Here is a 17,066-nt window from a genome sequence, read left to right as displayed (position 1 = left end):
CCCGTGTTGAGGATCAGCGTGGCAGATGTGTTGTTACCTACCCTCACCACCTGGGGGCGGCCCATCAGGAAGTCCAGGATCCAGTTGCAGAGAGAGGTGTTTAGTCACAAGGTCCTTAGCTTAGTGATGAGCTTTGAGGGCACTATGGTGTTGAACACTGAGCTGTAGTTAATGAATAGCATTCTCACGTAGGTGTTCCTTTTGTCCAGGTGGGAAAGGGCAGTGTGGAGTGCAATAGAGATTGCATCATCTGTGGATCTGTTGGTGCGGTATGCAAATTGGAGTGGGTCTAGGGTTTCTGGGGTAATGGTGTTAATGTGAGCCATTACCAGCCTTTCAAAGCACTTCATGGCTACAGACGTGAGTACTACGGGTCGGTAGTCATTTAGGCAGGTTACCTTTGTGTTCTTGGGCACAGGGACTATGGTGGTCTGCTTGAAACATGTTGGTATCAAAGATTAATATATTTCATACACTAATTTCGCATTTCCAAAACTTCAAAGTGTTTCCTTTCAATTCATTATATTATAATTATATGCAGGTCCTGAGCAACAGGCAGTTAGATTTGTGTCATTTTAAGTGGAAATTGATAAAAAGGGTCCGTACTTTAAGAGGCTTTTTGAATGACTACCTCACCTCTTCACCTCCTCATCTCCTCACCTCCACATCTCCTCATCTCCTCATCTCCTCACCTCTTCACCTCCTCATCTCCTCATCTCCTCACCTCCTCACCTCCTCATCTCCTCACCTCCTCATCTCCTCACCTCCTCATCTCCTCACCTCCTCATCTCCTCATCTCCTCATCTCCTCATCTCCTCACCTCCTCATCTCCTCATCTCCTCACCTCCTCATCTCCTCACCTCCTCATCTCCTCACCTCCTCACCTCCTCATCTCCTCATCTCCTCACCTCCTCATCTCCTCACCTCCTCATCTCCTCACCTCTTCACCTCCTCATCTCCTCATCTCCTCACCTCCTCACCTCCTCACCTCCTCATCTCCTCACCTCCTCATCTCCTCATCTCCTCATCTCCTCATCTCCTCACCTCCTCATCTCCTCATCTCCTCATCTCCTCACCTCCTCACCTCCTCATCTCCTCACCTCCTCACCCCCTCATCTCCTCACCTCCTCACCTCCCACACATACAATTATTTGTAAGATCCCCAATGTCTCGCAAAGTAGGGCACCTATTGGTAGATGGTTAAAATATAATTAATAAAAAAAACAGACATTAAATATTCCTTTGAGCATCGTGAAGTTATTCATTACACTTTGGATGGTGTATCAACACACCCAGTCACTACAACGATACACGCGTCCTTCCTAAAACAGTTACCGAGTTTAAATGGCTGTGATAGGAGAAAACTGAGGATGGATCAACAACATTGTAGTTTCTCCACAATACGAAACCTAAATGACAGAGTGAAAAGAAGGAAACAGAATACAAGTATTCTAAAAACATCTGGTTTGTTTTAGGGGCAAATCCAATACAACACATAGAGGTGGCTGCCTCATGTTATGGGTATGCTTGTCATCTTTAAAGGACTGGGGGAGTTTATCAGGATAAACTCAGGAGCTAAGCACAGGCAACACCCTAATGCTAAAGAATAATGGGCAAATGTAGCCCAATTCAGGTGTGGAAACTTAGAGACTTACCCAGAAAGACTCACAGCTGTAATCGCTCTTAGAGACTTACCCAGAAAGACTCACAGCTGTAATCGCTCTTAGAGACTTACCCAGAAAGACTCACAGCTGTAATCACTGCCAAAGGTGATTCTACAAAGTATTGTCTCAGGACTGTGAATACTTATGTAAATGACATATTTCTGTGTTTCCTTTTGAATAAATGCGCAAACATTTCGAAAAACATGTTTTCACTTTGTGTAGATGGTTGAGAGAGAAAAAAAAATCGATTGAATCCATTTTGAATTCAGTCTGTAACGCAAACAAAATGTGGTATAAGTCAATGGAAGGAATACATTCTGAATGAATGTATATTTACAAAAAAGGGCACCTCACAAATAAATATATATATATCTAGAAAAAGTGGTATAATAAATTCAATCTATTATTGATATTATTATTACAATAAATTGTAATGTAAACTATTCAATTAAAAATGATAAATAATGAATAATGTTATCGTACCCAAGTGGAGGCCAGGTCAGTCAGGAAGACACAGAGGAAATGTAGTAGCTTCATCTCTCTTTCCTCTCTCTGCTGGTCTACAATACTGTTTCCCCGAGAGCCTCTGAAGCTTTATATTATCTGGCTCTACTTGTTGACAAACCCTTTTAGTCCCAAATAGCACCTAAATCCCTATAGAGTGCACTACCTTCTGACCAGGGCCCGTAGGCAGACCCATAGGGCTCTGGTCAAAAGTTGTACACTACATAGGGAATAGGTGCCTTTTGGGACACAGACTCAGGAGTTAGTCACTGATTGGCTATCTGTTGTTTCCAAACTGATTGATTGGCAGGCTTAGACGATCATTCCAGAAAGGTTGTGTCTGGGGTCATATTTATCAAGCGTCCCAGAGTAGTAGGGCTGATGTAGGATCTGTCCACCCCCCCCCTTCCCTGTCCATGTAATCGAATTCATTGTGATTAAAAAGGCTAAACTGATCCTAGATCAGCACTTCTACTTAATATACAATAATATATTAATAGACGCTTAATATACACTGTCCCTGGACAGACTGGGTAGCTGTAAGGAGTAGAGGGGAGAAAATGAGAGAAGATCAGAGGAGGTATGTTTTTGGAATAAAACCACAGCCATTAATTAAGTAACAGTGTTTTTTGATTTTTGTTGTTTCTGTGTGGTTGTTGTTTGTCATCTCTTCTCTGACGGAGTTGACTTGACCCAGCAGTTCTTAAAGAGACTGTCCCTCTGTAGCTTGGTTCCGGATCTCTTGACCCAGCAGTTCTTAAAGAGACTGTCCCTCTGTAGCTTGGTTCCGGATCTCTTGACCCAGCAGTTCTTAAAGAGACTGTCCTCTGTAGCTTGTCCTCTTGACTGCAGTTCTTAAAGAGACTGTCCCTCTGTAGCTTGGTTCCGGATCTCTTGACCCAGCAGTTCTTAAAGAGACTGTCCCTCTGTAGCTTGGTTCCGGATCTCTTGACCCAGCAGTTCTTAAAGAGACTGTCCCTCTGTAGCTTGGTTCCGGATCTCTTGACCCAGCAGTTCTTAAAGAGACTGTCCCTCTGTAGCCCGGTTCCGGATCTCTTTGTGCTCTCGCCAACTCTATTGCTCATTGTCACAACAGTACAAGCAGACCGGCTGGCTCCCAGGCTAGTCTTGATAATGTTTTAGCACTGTGTGTGTTTTAGTCATCATGTACAGTGCCCACCCCCACACAGGACAGCGAATAGGAACAATAACTGACGTGTGTTTTAGTCATCATGTACAGTGCCCACCCCCACACAGGACAGCAAATAGGAACAATATCTGACGTGTCCAAGTCACGGAAGTGACGGATCCGTGTGCTTCCCTTCACTCAATAATTTGTCAATAGTACACTGTACCCTGAAAGCCTACGATTAAATATTGATTGCTAAATGATTAACTCTGGATCTACAATCTGTGCTGCCCAATCTCATCTATAAAGACCAAACTGGTTTTGTCTCTCCTTTGACAATTTATGTAGACAATTTTGACATTCCTTTTTTATATATTTTTATTTTACCATGACAAGTCAGCGAACAACAAATTCTTATTTACAATGACGGCCAACTTCAATCACCTATAGCCTCTTATATGTCTACATCTAGCCCCATCATGCGTCCATTTCCAAAACGACACAATCACCGGAGCGGACCAAAAATTGGCCCAACCTGGGTTCCTACACGGACTATTTTGGTCGTAGCACGAGTTAAATGTACCTTGAACTTCCAGAGTTGACTTTCTCGATTTATTCAGGTTAAACTATTTTAATTACAATGTCTAATATCACCAATTTATCCCGTGTCGTCCACGCATTGAGGGTCCAACGGCTGACAAATGTTTTTTGCTTGAAAACACCCGCTTTTGCTTGCAACTTTTCGAGATTTCTGCACTCGAACTACTCGTCCAGCAGAACTTTCGCAAAGCATCGATTTGAATGCGCTACACATTACACCTCTTCAGCAAAGAAGGACACCGTTAGGATAGGATGCGCGTCCGGGTTTTGGGGAGATACGGCGGCCTCAGGTAAGATAGACGTCGATGGTTGTAGTTGTCGAGGCACATGACTTGTTCTCTAGTCTAGCCAACTAGGACAGAGTTCATTCGCCTTGACCTCAGAGACTCTAGGGTTGCGTTACAAATGGCACCCTATTCGCATGTAGTGCACTACTTTTGGCCAAGACCCTATAGTGTAGAGTGCTATAGAATTAAGCTCTTATATTCATGTGTTATGTCCGTTTATGACAACATTAACTATCTATCTACAAACATTATCAATGGATATTTTTAATTTTTAATTTCACCTTTATTTAACCAGGTATTTATATATATAACTCTAACCCTTTATTTAACCAGGTATTTATATATATAACCCTTTATCTAACCAGGTATTTATATATATAACCCTTTATTTAACCAGGTATTTATTTATATATAACCCTAACCCTTTATTTAACCAGGTATTTATATATATAACCCTAACCCTTTATTTAACCAGGTATTTATATATATATAACCCTAACCCTTTATTTAACCAGGTATTTATATATATAACCCTAACCCTTTATTTAACCAGGTATTTATATATATAACCCTAACCCTTTATTTAACCAGGTGTTTATATATATAACCTAACCCTTTATTTAACCAGGTATTTATATATATAACCCTTTATTTAACCAGGTATTTATATATATAACCCTTTATTTAACCAGGTATTTATATATATAACCCTTTATTTAACCAGGTATTTATATATATAACCCTTTATTTAACCAGGTATTTATTTTAACCCTAACCCTTTTTTAACCAGGTTTTTAATTTTTATTTAACAGGTATTTATATATATAACCTTTATTTAACCAGGTATTTATATATATAACCCTTTATTTAACCAGGTATTTATATATATAACCCTAACCCTTATTTAACCAGGTATTTATATATATAACCCTTTATTTAACCAGGTAGGCCAGTTGAGAACAAGTTCTCATTTACAATTGTGACCTGGCCAAGATAAAACAAAGCTGTTCGACAGATACAACGACACAGAGTTACACATGGAGTAAAACAAACATACAGTCAATAATACAGTATAAACAAGTCTATATACAATGTGAGCAAATGAGGTGAGAAGGGAGGTAAAGGCAAAAAAAGGCCATGGTGGCAAAGTAAATACAATATAGCAAGGAGAACACTGGAATGGTAGATTTGCAATGGAAGATAATAATGGGGTGCAAAGGAGCAAAATAAATACATTAAATACAGTAGGGAAAGAGGTAGTGATTATGATTATGGATAGCTTGGATCAATGGATTCACTTTTAGCAGACAAAGTATTTATGAAACTCTTCTCTCTCTCTGTCTCTTTCTTTCTCTCTCTCTCTCTCTCTGTCTCTTTCTCTCTGTCTCTCTCTCTCTCTCTCTCTCTCTCTCTGTCTCTCTCTCTGTCTCTCTCTCTCTGTCTTTCTCTCTTTCTTGCTCTCTCTCTCTCTCTCTCTTCTCTCTCTGTCTCTCTGTCCCTCTCTCTCTCTCTCCTCTCTCTCTCTCTGTCTCTTTCTCTCTCTCTCTCTCTCTCTCTATGTCTCTCTGTCTCTCTCTATGTCTCTCTCTCTCTCTCTGTCTCTCTCTCTCTCTCTCTCTCTCTCTCTCTCTGTCTCTCTGTCTCTCTCTCTCTCTCTCTCTCTGTCTCTCTCTCTCTCTCTCTCTCTCTCTGTCTCTCTGTCTCTCTCTCTCTCTCTCTCTCTCTCTCTGTCTCTTTCTCTCTCTCTCTCTCTGTCTCTGTCTCTCTCTATGTCTCTCTGTCTCTCTCTATGTCTCTCTGTCTCTCTCTCTGTCTCTCTCTGTCTCTCTCTGTCTCTGTCTCTCTGTCTCTCTCTCTCTCTCTCTCTCTCTCTCTCTCTCTCTCTCTCTCTCTCTCTCTCTCTCTCTCTCTCTCTGTCTCTCTGTCTCTCTCTCTCTCTCAGTCCCCCAGCTGATACACAGTGGGCAGATAGACTACCTGGTGTTTGACTACCTCAGTGAGATCACCATGTCTCTCCTCACCGTGGCCAAGACCAAGATGCCTGTGAGCTCATTATCTATCAATCATTCATTTTCTTGTCAATTACCTTTTGAATCCCGGCTAGTATCAATAATCACCAGGCCAAGAAGCCTGTGAATCCACCTATTCATCAGTAATCAATAACCCATATTAGTTATCTAATCAATCTATTTCTTCTTCTTTCAGAATATGGGTTATGCCCCTGACTTTGTCCAAATAGCTATAGCTCCTTTTATACATGACATCCATAAGAAAGGTAGGACCTTCAAGTTGACCTTCCACATCAACATATTACTAGATGTCATGTTAAACTTCCACATCAACATATTACTAGATCTGTTATCATGTTAACCTTCCACATCAATATATTACTAGATCTGTTATCATGTTGACCTTCCACATCAACATATTACTAGATCTGTTATCATGTTGACCTTCCACATCAATATATTACTAGATCTGTTATCATGTTGACCTTCCACATCAACATATTACTAGATCTGTTATCATGTTGACCTTCCACATCAATATATTACTAGATGTCATGTTGACCTTCCACATCAATATATTACTAGATGTCATGTTAAACTTCCACATCAACATATTACTAGATCTGTTATCATGTTAACCTTCCACATCAATATATTACTAGATCTGTTATCATGTTGACCTTCCACATCAATATATTACTAGATCTGTTATCATGTTAACCTTCCACATCAATATATTACTAGATCTGTTATCATGTTGACCTTCCACATCAATATATTACTAGATCTGTTATCATGTTGACCTTCCACATCAACATATTACTAGATCTGTTATCATGTTGACCTTCCACGTCAATATATTACTAGATCTGTTATCATGTTGAGATTACAAGTCGTGTGTGTGTGTAGGTATCTGGGTGGTCAGTAATGTGTGTGTGTGTGTAGGTATCTGGGTGGTCAGTAATGTGTGTGTGTGTGTAGGTATCTGGGTGGTCAGTAATGTGTGTGTGTGTGTGTAGGTATCTGGGTGATCAGAAATGTGTGTGTGTGTAGGTTTCTGGGTGGTCAGTAATGTGTGTGTGTGTGTGTGTGGGTATCTGGGTGGTCAGTAATGTGTGTGTGTGTGTAGGTATCTGGGTGGTCAGTAATGTGTGTTTGTGTAGGTATCTGGGTGGTCAGTAATGTGTGTGTGTGTGTGTAGGTATCTGGGTGGTCAGTAATGTGTGTGTGTAGGTATCCGGGTGGTCAGTAATGTGTGTGTGTGTGTGTGTGTGTGTGTGTGTAGGTATCTGGGTGGTCAGTAATGTGTGTGTGTTTGTGTAGTTATCTGGGTGGTCAGTAATGTGTGTGTGTGTGTGTAGGTATCTGGGTGGTCAGTAATGTGTGTGTGTGTGTGTGTAGGTATCTGGGTGGTCAGTAATGTGTGTGTAGGTATCTGGGTGGTCAGTAATGTGTGTGTGTAGGTATCTGGGTGGTCAGTAATGTGTGTGTGTGTAGGTATCTGGGTGGTCAGTAATGTGTGTGTGTGTGTAGGTATCTGGGTGGTCAGTAATGTGTGTGTGTGTGTGTGTAGGTATCTGGGTGGTCAGTAATGTGTGTGTGTAGGTATCTGGGTGGTCAGTAATGTGTGTGTAGGTATCTGGGTGGTCAGTAATGTGTGTGTGTGTGTGTGTAGGTATCTGGGTGGTCAGTAATGTGTGTGTGTGTGTGTGGTATCTGGGTGGTCAGTAATGTGTGTGTGTGTGTGTGTAGGTATCTGGGTGGTCAGTAATGTGTGTGTGTGTGTGTAGGTATCTGGGTGGTCAGTAATGTGTGTGTGTGTGTGTAGGTATCTGGGTGGTCAGTAATGTGTGCGTGTGTGTGTGTGTGTGTGTGTGTAGGTATCTGGGTGGTCAGTAATGTGTGTGTGTTTGTGTATCTGGGTGGTCAGTAATGTGTGTGTGTGTTTGTGTAGGTATCTGGGTGGTCAGTAATGTGTGTGTGTGTGTAGGTATCTGGGTGGTCAGTAATGTGTGTGTGTAGGTATCTGGGTGGTCAGTAATGTGTGTGTGTGTGTGTAGGTATCTGGGTGGTCAGTAATGTGTGTGTGTGTGTGTAGGTATCTGGGTGGTCAGTAATGTGTGTGTGTGTGTGTGTAGGTATCTGGGTGGTCAGTAATGTGTGTGTGTGTGTGTAGGTATCTGGGTGGTCAGTAATGTGTTTGTGTAGGTATCCGGGTGGTCAGTAATGTGTGTGTGTAGGTATCTGGGTGGTCAGTAATGTGTGTGTGTGTGTAGGTATCTGGGTGGTCAGTAATGTGTGTGTGTGTGTAGGTATCTGGGTGATCAGAAATGTGTGTGTGTGTAGGTTTCTGGGTGGTCAGTAATGTGTGTGTGTGTAGGTATCTGGGTGGTCAGTAATGTGTGTGTGTGTGTAGGTATCTGGGTGGTCAGTAATGTGTGTGTGTAGGTATCTGGGTGGTCAGTAATGTGTGTGTGTGTGTGTGTGTGTAGGTATCTGGGTGGTCAGTAATGTGTGTGTGTGTGTAGGTATCTGGGTGGTCAGTAATGTGTGTGTGTGTGTGTGTGTGTGTGTGTGTGTAGGTATCTGGGTGGTCAGTAATGTGTGTGTGTGGTGTGGTCAGTAATGTGTGTGTGTAGGTATCTGGGTGGTCAGTAATGTGTGTGTGTGTGTGGTATCTGGGTGGTCAGTAATGTGTGTGTGTGTGTAGGTATCTGGGTGGTCAGTAATGTGTGTGTGTGTGTGTGGGTATCTGGGTGGTCAGTAATGTGTGTGTGTGTAGGTATCTGGGTGGTCAGTAATGTGTGTGTGTGTGTGTAGGTATCTGGGTGGTCAGTAATGTGTGTGTGTGTGTGTGTGGTATCTGGGTGGTCAGTAATGTGTGTGTGTGTGTGTGTAGGTATCTGGGTGGTCAGTAATGTGTGTGTGTGTGTGTGTGTGTAGGTATCTGGGTGGTCAGTAATGTGTGTGTGTTTGTGTATCTGGGTGGTCAGTAATGTGTGTGTGTGTAGGTATCTGGGTGGTCAGTAATGTGTGTGTGTGTGTGTAGGTATCTGGGTGGTCAGTAATGTGTGTGTGTGTGTGTGTAGGTATCTGGGTGGTCAGTAATGTGTGTGTGTGTGTGTGTAGGTATCTGGGTGGTCAGTAATGTGTGTGTGTGTAGGTATCTGGGTGGTCAGTAATGTGTGTGTGTGTGTGTGTGTGTAGGTATCTGGGTGGTCAGTAATGTGTGTGTGTAGGTATCTGGGTGGTCAGTAATGTGTGTGTGTGTGTAGGTATCTGGGTGGTCAGTAATGTGTGTGTGTGTGTGTGTAGGTATCTGGGTGGTCAGTAATGTGTGTGTGTAGGTATCTGGGTGGTCAGTAATGTGTGTGTGTAGGTATCTGGGTGGTCAGTAATGTGTGTGTGTGTGTGTAGGTATCTGGGTGGTCAGTAATGTGTGTGTGTGTGTGTGTAGGTATCTGGGTGGTCAGTAATGTGTGTGTGTGTGTGTGTGTGTGTGTGTGTGTGTGTAGGTATCTGGGTGGTCAGTAATGTGTGTGTGTGTGTGTGTGTGTAGGTATCTGGGTGGTCAGTAATGTGTGTGTGTGTGTAGGTATCTGGGTGGTCAGTAATGTGTGTGTGTGTGTGTGTGTGTGTGTGTGTAGGTATCTGGGTGGTCAGTAATGTGTGTGTGTGTGTGTGGTATCTGGGTGGTCAGTAATGTGTGTGTGTGTGTGTAGGTATCTGGGTGGTCAGTAATGTGTGTGTGTGTGTGTGTGTAGGTATCTGGGTGGTCAGTAATGTGTGTGTGTGTGTGTGTAGGTATCTGGGTGGTCAGTAATGTGTGTGTGTGTGTGTGTGTGTAGGTATCTGGGTGGTCAGTAATGTGTGTGTGTGTGTGTGTAGGTATCTGGGTGGTCAGTAATGTGTGTGTGTAGGTATCTGGGTGGTCAGTAATGTGTGTGTGTGTGTGTAGGTATCTGGGTGGTCAGAAATGTGTGTGTGGTATCTGTAGGTTTCTGGGTGGTCAGTAATGTGTGTGTGTGTGTGTGTGGGTATCTGGGTGGTCAGTAATGTGTGTGTGTGTGTGTAGGTATCTGGGTGGTCAGTAATGTGTGTGTATAGGTATCTGGGTGGTCAGTAATGTGTGTTTGTGTAGGTATCTGGGTGGTCAGTAATGTGTGTGTGTAGGTATCTGGGTGGTCACCTGTGTGTTTGTGTAGGTATCTGGGTGGTCAGTAATGTGTGTGTGGTATCCGGTGGTCAGTAATGTGTGTGTGTGTGTGTGTGTGTGTGGTATCTGGGTGGTCAGTAATGTGTGTGTTTTGTGTAGTTATCTGGGTGGTAGTAATGTGTGTGTGTAGGTATCTGGGTGGTCAGTAATGTGTGTGTGTGTGTAGGTATCTGGGTGGTCAGTAATGTGTGTGTAGGTATCTGGGTGGTCAGTAATGTGTGTGTGTGTGTAGGTATCTGGGTGGTCAGTAATGATGTGTGTGTAGGTATCTGGGTGGTCAGTAATGTGTGTAATCATGTGTTAGGTATCTGGGTGGTCAGTAATGTGTGTGTGTGTAGGTATCTGGGTGGTCAGTAATGTGTGTGACCTCATGTGTGTGTGTGTGTAGGTATCTGGGTGGTCAGTAATGTGTGTGTGTAGTTCCGGTATCTGATGGTCAGTAATGTGTGTAATCTAACAGGTCCCCAACAGTAATGTGTGTGTGTGTGTGTGTGTGTGTGTGTAGGTATCTGGGTGGTCAGTAATGTGTGTGTGTGTGTAGGTATCTGGGTGGTCAGTAATTCCTGTGTGTGTGTGTGTAGGTATCTGGGTGGTCAGTAAATAATGTGTGTGTGTGTGTGTGTAATCAGGTATCTGGGTGGTCAGTAATGTGTGTGTGTTTGTGTATCTGGGTGGTCAGTAAAAGTGTGTGTGTGGGTATCTGGGTGGTCAAGCTGTTGTGTTCAGGTATCTGGGTGGTCAGTAAGTGTGTGAAGAGTGTGTGTGTGTGTAGGTATCTGGGTGGTCAGCTGTGTGTGTGTGTGTGTGTGTAGGTATCTGGGTGGTCAGTAATGTGTGTGTGTGTGTGTAGGTATCTGGGTGGTCAGTAATGTGTGTGTCTGTGATGGTATCTGGGTGGTCTCCAGTAATGTGTGTGTGTGTGTGTGTAGGGGGTGGTCAGTAATGCCCCCGTGTGTGTGTGTAGGTATCTGGGTGGTCAGTAATCTCCGTGTCTGTGTGTCAGGTATCTTGTCAGTAATGTGTGTGTGTGTGTATGCATCTGGGTGGTCAGTAATGTGTTTGTGTTGTCGTGTGTGTAGGTATCTGGGTGGTCAGTCATTGTGCTGTTGGTAGGTATCTGCAGCCAATATCTGTCTGTTGAGTATCTGGGTGGTCAGTAATGTGTTTGTGTGTGTGTGTAGGTATCTGCAGACAGAATGTGTGTGTGTAGGTATCTGGGTGGTCAGTAATGTGTGTGTGTGTAGGTATCTGGGTGGTCAGTAATGTGTGCTGTGTAGGTATCTGGGTGGTCAGTAATGTGTGTGTGTGTGTAGGTATCTGGGTGGTCAGTAATGTGTGTGTGTGTCCTGTATGTGTAGGTATCATGCTGGTCATGCAATGTGTCAGTAATTTTGTTCACGTTAGTTAGAGGTATCTGGGTGGTCAGTAATGTGTGTAGTGTGGTAATCTGGGCTGGTCAGTAATTTTGTGTGTCAGGTATCTGGGTGGTCAGTAATGTGCAGTGTGTGTTGGTATCTGGGTGGTCAGTAATGTGTGTGTGTGTGTGTGTGTCTGTGTCTGGGTGGTCAGTAATGTGTGTGTGTGTGTGTGTAGGTATCTTTCTCAGTACATGTGTGTGTTGACTGCCTACTCATCATCTGCTCAGTACATGAGGCCAGGTATCTGGGTGGTCAGAATGTGTGTGTGTGTGTTAGGTATCTGGGTGGTCAGTAATGTGTGTGTAGTTGTAATCTGGGTGGTCAGTAATGTGTGTGTGTAGGGCTGGGTGGTCAGTAATGTGTGTGTGTGTGTGTAGGTATCTGGGTGGTCAGTAATGTGTGTGTGTGTGTGTGTAGGTATCTGGGTGGTCAGTAATGTGTGTGTGTGTAGGTATCTGGGTGGTCAGTAATGTGTGTGTGTGTGTGTGTGTAGGTATCTGGGTGGTCAGTAATGTGTGTGTGTTGTGTGTAGGTATCTGGGTGGTCAGTAATGTGTGTGTGTAGGTATCTGGGTGGTCAGTAATGTGTGTGTGTGTGTAGGTATCTGGGTGGTCAGTAATGTGTGTGTGTGTGTAAAGGTATCTGGGTGGTCAGTATGTGTGTGTGTGTGTAGGTATCTGGGTGGTCAGTAATGTGTGTGTGTGTGTAGGTATCTGGGTCCTCAGTAAGGTGTGTCTGTCTGTGGTGTGTGTGTGTGAGGTATCTGGGTGGTCAGTAATGTGTGTATGTAGGTATCTGGGTGGTCAGTAATGTGTGTGTGTTGTGTAAGTATCTGGGTGGTCAGTAATGTGTGTGTGTTTGTGTAGGTATCTGTGGTCAGTAATGTGTGTGTGTGTGTCCCTCCTTCTGTGTATCTGGGTGGTCACTGTGTGTGTGTGTGTGTAGGTATCTGGGTGGTCAGTAATGTGTGTGTGTTTGTGTGTAGGTATCTGGGTGGTCAGTAATGTGTGTGTGTGTGTGTGTCCTGTGTGTGTGTGTGTGTGTGTGTGTGTAGGTATCTGGGTGGTCAGTAATGTGTGTGTGTGTGTGTGTGTGTGTGTGTGTGTGTAGGTATCTGGGTGGTCAGTAATGTGTGTGTGTGTAGGTATCTGGGTGGTCAGTAATGTGTGTGTGTTTGTGTAGGTATCTGGGTGGTCAGTAATGTGTGTGTGTGTGTGTGTGTGTGTGTGTGTGTGTGTGTAGGTATCTGGGTGGTCAGTAATGTGTGTGTGTGTGTGTGTCCTCTGGGTGGTCAGTAATGTGTGTGTGTGTGTCCCTCCATCTGGGTGGTCAGTAATGTGTGTGTGTGTGTGTAGGTATCTGGGTGGTCAGTCCTGTCCCACCTCCCCCCACTGTGTGTGTGTCCCTATCTGGGTGGTCAGTAATGTGTGTGTGTGTGTGTAGGTATCTGGGTGGTCAGTAATGTGTGTGTGTGTCCCTCCCTGTGTGTAGGTATCTGGGTGGTCCGTAATGTGTGTGTGTCCCTGGGTGGTCAGTAATCCCTGTCCTGTGTCCCCCCCCATCTGGGTGGTCAGTAATGTGTGTGTGTGTAGGTATCCGGGTGGTCAGTAATGTGTGTGTGTGTGTGTAGGTATCTGGGTGGTCAGTAATGTGTGTGTGTGTGTCCCTATCTGGGTGGTCAGTAATGTCTGTGTGTGTGTGTCAGGTATCTGGGTGGTCAGTAATGTGTGTGTGTGTGTATATCTGGGTGGTCAGTAATGTGTCCCTGTAGGTATCTGGGTGGTCAGTAATCCCGCCTCCGTGTGTGTCCCATCTGGGTGGTCAGTAATGTGTGTGTCTGTGTGTAGGTATCTGGGTGGTCAGTAATGTGTGTGTGTGGTAGGTATCTGGGTGGTCATAATGTGTGTGTTTTGTGTAGGTATCTGGGTGGTCAGTAATGTGTGTGTGTGTGTGTAGGTATCTGGGTGGTCAGTAATGTGTGTGTGTAGGTATCTGGGTGGTCAGTAATGTGTGTGTGTGTGTGTAGGTATCTGGGTGGTCAGTAATGTGTGTGTGTGTGTGTGTAGGTATCTGGGTGGTCAGTAATGTGTGTGTGTTTGTGTGTAGGTATCTGGGTGGTCAGTAATGTGTGTGTGTGTGTGTGTGTAGGTATCTGGGTGGTCAGTAATGTGTGTGTGTTTGTGTAGGTATCCGGGTGGTCAGTAATGCCGGGGGTGTGAACCCGCTGGCGTGCGCTGCCGCTATACAGGAAGTAGTCAAGAAAGCGGGACTTGATCTCAAGGTCGCCGTGGTAACTGGCGATGACCTCATGGCTCAGGTATGTACGCTCAAATCAAATCCCATTGTATTGGTCACATACACATGGTTAGCAGATGTTAATGTGAGTGTAGCGAAATGCTTGTGCTTCTAGTTCCGACAATGCAGTGATAACCAACAAGTAATCTAACAATTCCCCAACAACTAGCTAATACACAGAAATCTAAAGGGGTGAATGAGAATATGTACATATAGATACATGGACGGCTGAGCGACGTAGGCAAGATGATATAAGATGCAGTAAATACATGAGTAATGTAAGATATGTAATCATTGTTAAGGCGACTAGTGGCTTTCTATGTAGGCAGCAGCCTCTATGTGCTGTTGAGCAGTTTGATGGCCTTGAGATAAAAGCTGTTTTTCAGTCTCTCGGTCTCAGCTTTGATGCACCTGTACTGACCTCGCCTTCTGGATGATAGCGCGGTGAACAGGCAGTGGCTCGGGTGGTCGTTGTCCTTGATGGTCTTTTTGGCCTTCCTGTGACATCGGCTGGTGTAAGTGTTCTGGAGGGCTGGTAGTTTGCCCCCGGTGATGCGTTGTGCAGACCGCACTACCCTCTGGAGAGCCTTGCGTTTGAGGGCGGTGCAGTTGCCATGCCAGGCGGTGATAAAAGTTTGTGAGGGTTTTAGGTGACAAGCCAAATTTCTTCAGCCTCCTGAGGTTGAAGAGGCACTGTTGCGCCTTCACCACGCTGTCTGAGTGGGTGGACCATTTCAGTTTGTCTGTGATGTATATGCCGAGGAACTTAACTTACTACCTTCTCCACTACTGTCCCGTCGATGTGGATCGTGGGGGTGCTCCCTCTGCTGTTTCCTGAAGTACACGTCTGTCTTGTCTCTTATCTATAATATTCCCCTGCAGGTGTCTGTGTCTGTGTATCTCGTTTAGCCTTGAGGCACTTTCTCACAGACACCCTGTTTTGACCGCAATAACTCACACATCTGCTCAGACAGAGGCCGAGACTAGAAAAGAACTGTGGAACAGTATTAAACCTTATAATGCATATATATATTGCTAATCTGCCGTCCAGGACCCTAGGGTCTTATAGCCCTTCCCCTTCTATTAATACAACATAAGCATAATCAATTATTATAAAACATCAATCATTTTGTGCAGCCCCTATCATGTCCCCAAGGTGACCCCATTAGCATAGATTGCCAACGCCTCTCCTCCTACCTTTTCTCTCCTCCCTCCCTCCTGTCCTCTCCTCCTCCCTCCTTCCTTTCCTCTCCTCCTCCCTCCTTTATTTTCCTCTCCTCCCCCCTCCTCTCCTCTCCTCTCCTTCCTCTCCTCCAGAAAGGCAGTCTGTCTGAGGTGAGAATGGCTGATGGGGTGAGCAGGTCTAAGCTGCCTACAACCGTCCACAGTATGAATGCCTACCTGGGGTAAGTCTGGGAACAATAGAAACACAATACTGAACTGTTTTATACTGTTAGAACAATTCTGAACTCTTATATACTGTTAGAACAAGAGAATGTTGGATTGTTTTTTAGCATAAAACACTCCCTTCTGCCCCACTCTCCCTCCCACTGCCCCACTCTCTGTCTCTCCCTCCCACCGCCCCACTCTCTGTCTCTCCCTCCCACCGCCCCACTCTCTGTCTCTCCCTCCCACCGCCCCACTCTCTGTCTCTCCCTCCCTCTGCCCCACTCTCAGTCTCTCCCCTCCCTCCAGCCCCTGACTCAGGCCCTACACCCAAACAAGCCCTACTCTCTGTCTCTCCCTCCCTCCGCCTGCTCTGTCTCTCCCTCCACTCCGCCCCCACTCTCTGTCTCCCTCCTCTGCCCACTCTCTGTCTCGCTCTCTGGCCCCCCACTGCCCCACTCTCGGTCTCTCCCTCCCTCTTCCATTCTCCTACTGTCCCTCCCTCTGCCCCACTCTGTCTATCCCTCCCTCCGGAGACACCTGAAACCCCACATTCTTTAAGGAATCCCTCCCTCTTCCATTCTCCTCCTAATCCTTCACACCCCCCTTCCCTCCCCCACTTTAGATCCTTCCTTACAAATAGTTAAAGTACAAAAGGGAAAATAAATCAACATAAATATAGGTTTTATTTACAACCAGTTGCACTTTTCTTGTGGCAACAGGTCACACATCTTGCTGCTGTGATGGCACACTGTGGTATTTCACCCAGTAGATATGGGAGTTTAATGTAAATGTAAATGTTGTCAAATTCTTTGTGGATCTGTGTAATCTGGGGGAAATATGTCTCTCTAATATGGTCATACATTGGGCAGGAGGTTAGGAAGTGCAGCTCAGTTTCCACCTCATTTTGTGGGCAGTGAGCACATAGCCTGTCTTCTCTTGAGAGCCATGTCTGCCTACGGCAGCCTTTCTCAATAGCAAGGCTATGCTCACTGAATCTGTACATAGTCAATGCTTTCTTCAATTTAGGGCCAGTCAGGTATTCTGCCACTGTGTACTCATGGTGTACCCCTCTTCCCCTCTCTCCACAGTGCAGTGCCCATCCAGAGGTGTCTAGACCTGGGGGCTGACATTGTAGTCACAGGGAGATGTGTGGACAGTGCTGTCGCCCTAGGACCTCTTATGCACTCTGTAGGTTACTGTGCGGTGTGTGAGTGAGTGTGTGTGTGTGGTGTGTGTGTGTGTGTGTGTGTGTGTGTGTGTGTGTGTGTGTGTGTGTGTACTCATCCCTCTCGTGTCCACATCTGTTCTTGTACCAGTCAAAACACTCCTCAGACCTCCTCTGGGAAACAGATGAAACTGATTTTAAACATCTTTATTTATTTATATTGGGAGTTTTTGCATGTTGTCTGGGGATGTGATGGGTTGGGATGGGATGGGATGGGATGTGATGGGATGGGATGGGATGAGTTGGGATGTGATGGGTTGGGATGTGATGGGTTGGGATGTGATGGGTTGGGATGTGATGGGTTGGGATGTGATGAGTTGGGATGTGATG

The 17,066-nt window shown here is 44.8% G+C and overlaps 2 protein-coding genes across 2 annotated transcripts in view; one reads left to right on the top strand and one right to left on the bottom strand.

The window, feature by feature from the left end:
• The window catches only part of fga (fibrinogen alpha chain), a 10,593-nt gene extending 8,335 nt beyond the window's left edge, over positions 1-2,258 (bottom strand). The window contains exon 1 of the mRNA XM_065022007.1: positions 2,148-2,258. Coding sequence (XP_064878079.1) covers positions 2,148-2,201 — 54 coding nt within the window. The 5' untranslated portion in view covers positions 2,202-2,258. The remainder of the gene's footprint in view (positions 1-2,147) is intronic.
• A 1,578-nt stretch (positions 2,259-3,836) lies between these two features.
• lratb.1 (lecithin retinol acyltransferase b, tandem duplicate 1) overlaps positions 3,837-17,066 on the top strand; it is a 97,998-nt gene continuing 84,768 nt past the window's right edge. The window contains exons 1-6 of the mRNA XM_065022006.1: positions 3,837-4,187; positions 6,127-6,227; positions 6,390-6,459; positions 14,014-14,144; positions 15,440-15,528; positions 16,600-16,699. Coding sequence (XP_064878078.1) covers positions 3,938-4,187; positions 6,127-6,227; positions 6,390-6,459; positions 14,014-14,144; positions 15,440-15,528; positions 16,600-16,699 — 741 coding nt within the window. The 5' untranslated portion in view covers positions 3,837-3,937. The remainder of the gene's footprint in view (positions 4,188-6,126; positions 6,228-6,389; positions 6,460-14,013; positions 14,145-15,439; positions 15,529-16,599; positions 16,700-17,066) is intronic.

The sequence above is a fragment of the Oncorhynchus nerka genome, linkage group LG8, assembly GCF_034236695.1.
Source record: "Oncorhynchus nerka isolate Pitt River linkage group LG8, Oner_Uvic_2.0, whole genome shotgun sequence".
In the NCBI taxonomy this organism is placed as follows: Eukaryota; Metazoa; Chordata; class Actinopteri; order Salmoniformes; family Salmonidae; genus Oncorhynchus; species Oncorhynchus nerka.
This window is presented reverse-complemented; position numbering and strand designations above follow the sequence as displayed.